The sequence below is a fragment of the Fonticula alba genome, assembly GCF_000388065.1.
Source record: "Fonticula alba strain ATCC 38817 unplaced genomic scaffold supercont2.3, whole genome shotgun sequence".
In the NCBI taxonomy this organism is placed as follows: Eukaryota; order Rotosphaerida; family Fonticulaceae; genus Fonticula; species Fonticula alba.
Genome location: NW_009242973.1, coordinates 2042451 through 2044804, shown reverse-complemented (window position 1 = coordinate 2044804; position 2354 = coordinate 2042451). Strand labels below are relative to the sequence as shown.

Genomic DNA, 2354 nt, shown 5'->3' with positions numbered 1-2354 from the left:
GCAATATGGGTGTGTACGGCCGCGGCCTGGTTCATTTCTGCGCATGCGCTGTTGGACCACCAGTTCCCTCGCACGCCCCGGGGGGGAGGGGGCGGGGGCGGCAAGGCGGCGGACGGTTCTATTTGCCTGCGCCCGGGCGCGCGGCCCCGGCCCCTGTCCACCCGGCTCCGGGCGGAAATGTGCGTGGAATGGCCAAGCCCAGCGATTTTCGGCAAGCCCGATCACGCCCGAGCATATCACGACGATCAACGCACACGCCTGAGGCCATTTCCTCTGGCGACCGCGCGGCGTGTCCGCCCACGACCCCACCAGGCACCGGGGGCAGCGTCGGGCCTCCTCTCGCCACCCACACCGGAGATCTCTGCCACCCGCGCACGGCCTCTTCGGCCAGGGTTGTGCGCCGATCACACTTGCCCCCGAAGGCAAGACATCCTCCCCGCCCGCATCCCGCGCCCGTTCCTGCTACTCGCTCTTCCCCTCCCACCTCCCTCTGCTCGCGTTCTTCCCCCTCGCCCCCGCCCGCGCCCCCCCCCCCCTTTCCCCTCGTTCCCACCCTCCCTCTCCTTGGAGCCACACTCAGGATGGAAGCATCCCCCGTCGCTGGGCCGTGGGCCTCGGTCAGCCCGGCCCTCAGTGCGGAGACTATGCGCGCGCTGGACCGCCTGGAGTTCCGGGCCATGACCCCGGTCCAGGCCGCCGCCGTCCCACTGCTCCTCAAACGCCGTGATGTGGTGGCCGAGGTGCGCATCCAGGCACATCCGCGCCTCTGACTGCCTTTCCCTCCCCCCTCCCGGCCGGCGACTCACTCCTCCTCCCCGATTGACTGACCTGCCCGTCGGCCGCCCCCCTCCCTCCTCGCCCACTCGTCCATCTACGCACACGCATGCCAGGCTGTCACTGGCTCCGGCAAGACGCTGGCCTTCCTGATCCCGGTCATCGAGCTGGTTCGGCCACGTGTCCGGCCTCCGCCTGCCCCCGGCACCGAGGCCACCCCAGTCAACCCCAACGACGATGATGACGACGATTCCGGCGATTGGCTTGGGCCCCGCCAGGTGGGCGCCATTGTCGTGGTGCCGACCCGGTGCGTCCCTGCGCCGCATGTTCCCCTCGATGCCACCGGTCTCCTGCGAGCGCATTCTTACCACGGCCTTCGCCGCCTGCCCCTCCTCCCCCCCCCCCCCCCCGCCAGTGAGCTTGCCCGCCAGGTGTTTGATGTGCTGGACTCCCTGCTGAAGGAGGAGCCGCACATCTCGCGACTGCTGGTCACCGGCGGCGGGGCCGACGCCTCTGTCGACAAGGACATCCAGCGCATCCGGTCGCAGGGTGCCCACATCCTGGTGGCCACCCCCGGCCGTCTGGAGGATCTGCTCAATCGCAATGGTGCTGCCGGGTCCGGCCAGCGCCGGCTGATTGACGTTCGGGAGCTGGAGATTCTGATCCTGGACGAGGCCGACCGGTAGGTGACACCCCTCGACCTTTCTCGCCGCACCCCCGGACTGGCCCGATGCACTCGCTGACCCCCCACCTTCGTGTCGCCGGCTGTCCCACCCTCGCCTGCGCCGGCCAGCCTGCTTGATCTTGGCTTCCAGAGCTCGCTCGACGCCATCTTGGCACACTTGCCGAAGCAGCGCCGGACGGGGCTCTTCTCGGCCACCCTGACGGACGGCCTGGAACGCCTGGCGCGCGCGGGTTTGCGTAATGCCGTGCGCGTCGCGGTGCGCATCCGCTCGGACGCGGCCAAGAGCACCACGCCCACGGGTGAGATCAAGATTCCCACCCAGTACGTTGTGGCCCACCCGCTGTGCCTCCACACCTCGCCCGCCCATCCACCTCTCCCCTCCTCACACGCCGCAGCCTCCGAAACTACTACTCTTTGGTGCCGCCAGCCATGAAGATCGACGCCCTGGTTTTCCTGCTGCTGCGCCTGGCGGGTGCTCAGAAGCCCTGTCTCCAGGCCGATGGCCAGGGCGGGCTCAACCCATATGCCAGTGACCCGGCCAAGGTCATCGTCTACTTCAGCACCTGTGCCTGTGTGGAATACTTTTCCAAGGTGCGCCGCGTCCTTCCGCGCGCGCCCCCCCCCCCCCACCTGTCGGGTCACTAATGCGCGATCCCCCCCCCCCGTCTAGCTGTTTGAGGCCGCCCACCCGGAGCTCGAGGGCCGCATTCACGCCCTCCACGGGAAGATGCCCCAGCGCCGGCGGAATGGTGCGTCTTCGCCATGCCCTCCCCGATAGGGATCTGCCGCCGGCTTCGCTCGCTCAGATGCAACGCCCGCTCGCGTGTTGTCGCCCTCTCTCGGCCCGCGCTCGCCGGCGCTCGTCTAACCGCACTCCCCCCCCCCCCCCCCCCCC

At 69.5% G+C, this 2354-nt stretch overlaps 1 protein-coding gene across 1 annotated transcript in view; it reads left to right on the top strand.

Annotated features, from left to right (window-relative positions):
• Positions 1-581: 581 nt before the first annotated feature.
• H696_02216 (hypothetical protein) overlaps positions 582-2354 on the top strand; it is a gene marked incomplete at both ends in the record, with an annotated part of 6817 nt that continues 5044 nt past the window's right edge. The window contains 7 exons of the mRNA XM_009496117.1: positions 582-740; positions 891-956; positions 1053-1081; positions 1190-1456; positions 1568-1787; positions 1943-2050; positions 2130-2208. Of these exons, the coding sequence (XP_009494392.1) occupies positions 582-740; positions 891-956; positions 1053-1081; positions 1190-1456; positions 1568-1787; positions 1943-2050; positions 2130-2208 (928 nt within the window). The remainder of the gene's footprint in view (positions 741-890; positions 957-1052; positions 1082-1189; positions 1457-1567; positions 1788-1942; positions 2051-2129; positions 2209-2354) is intronic.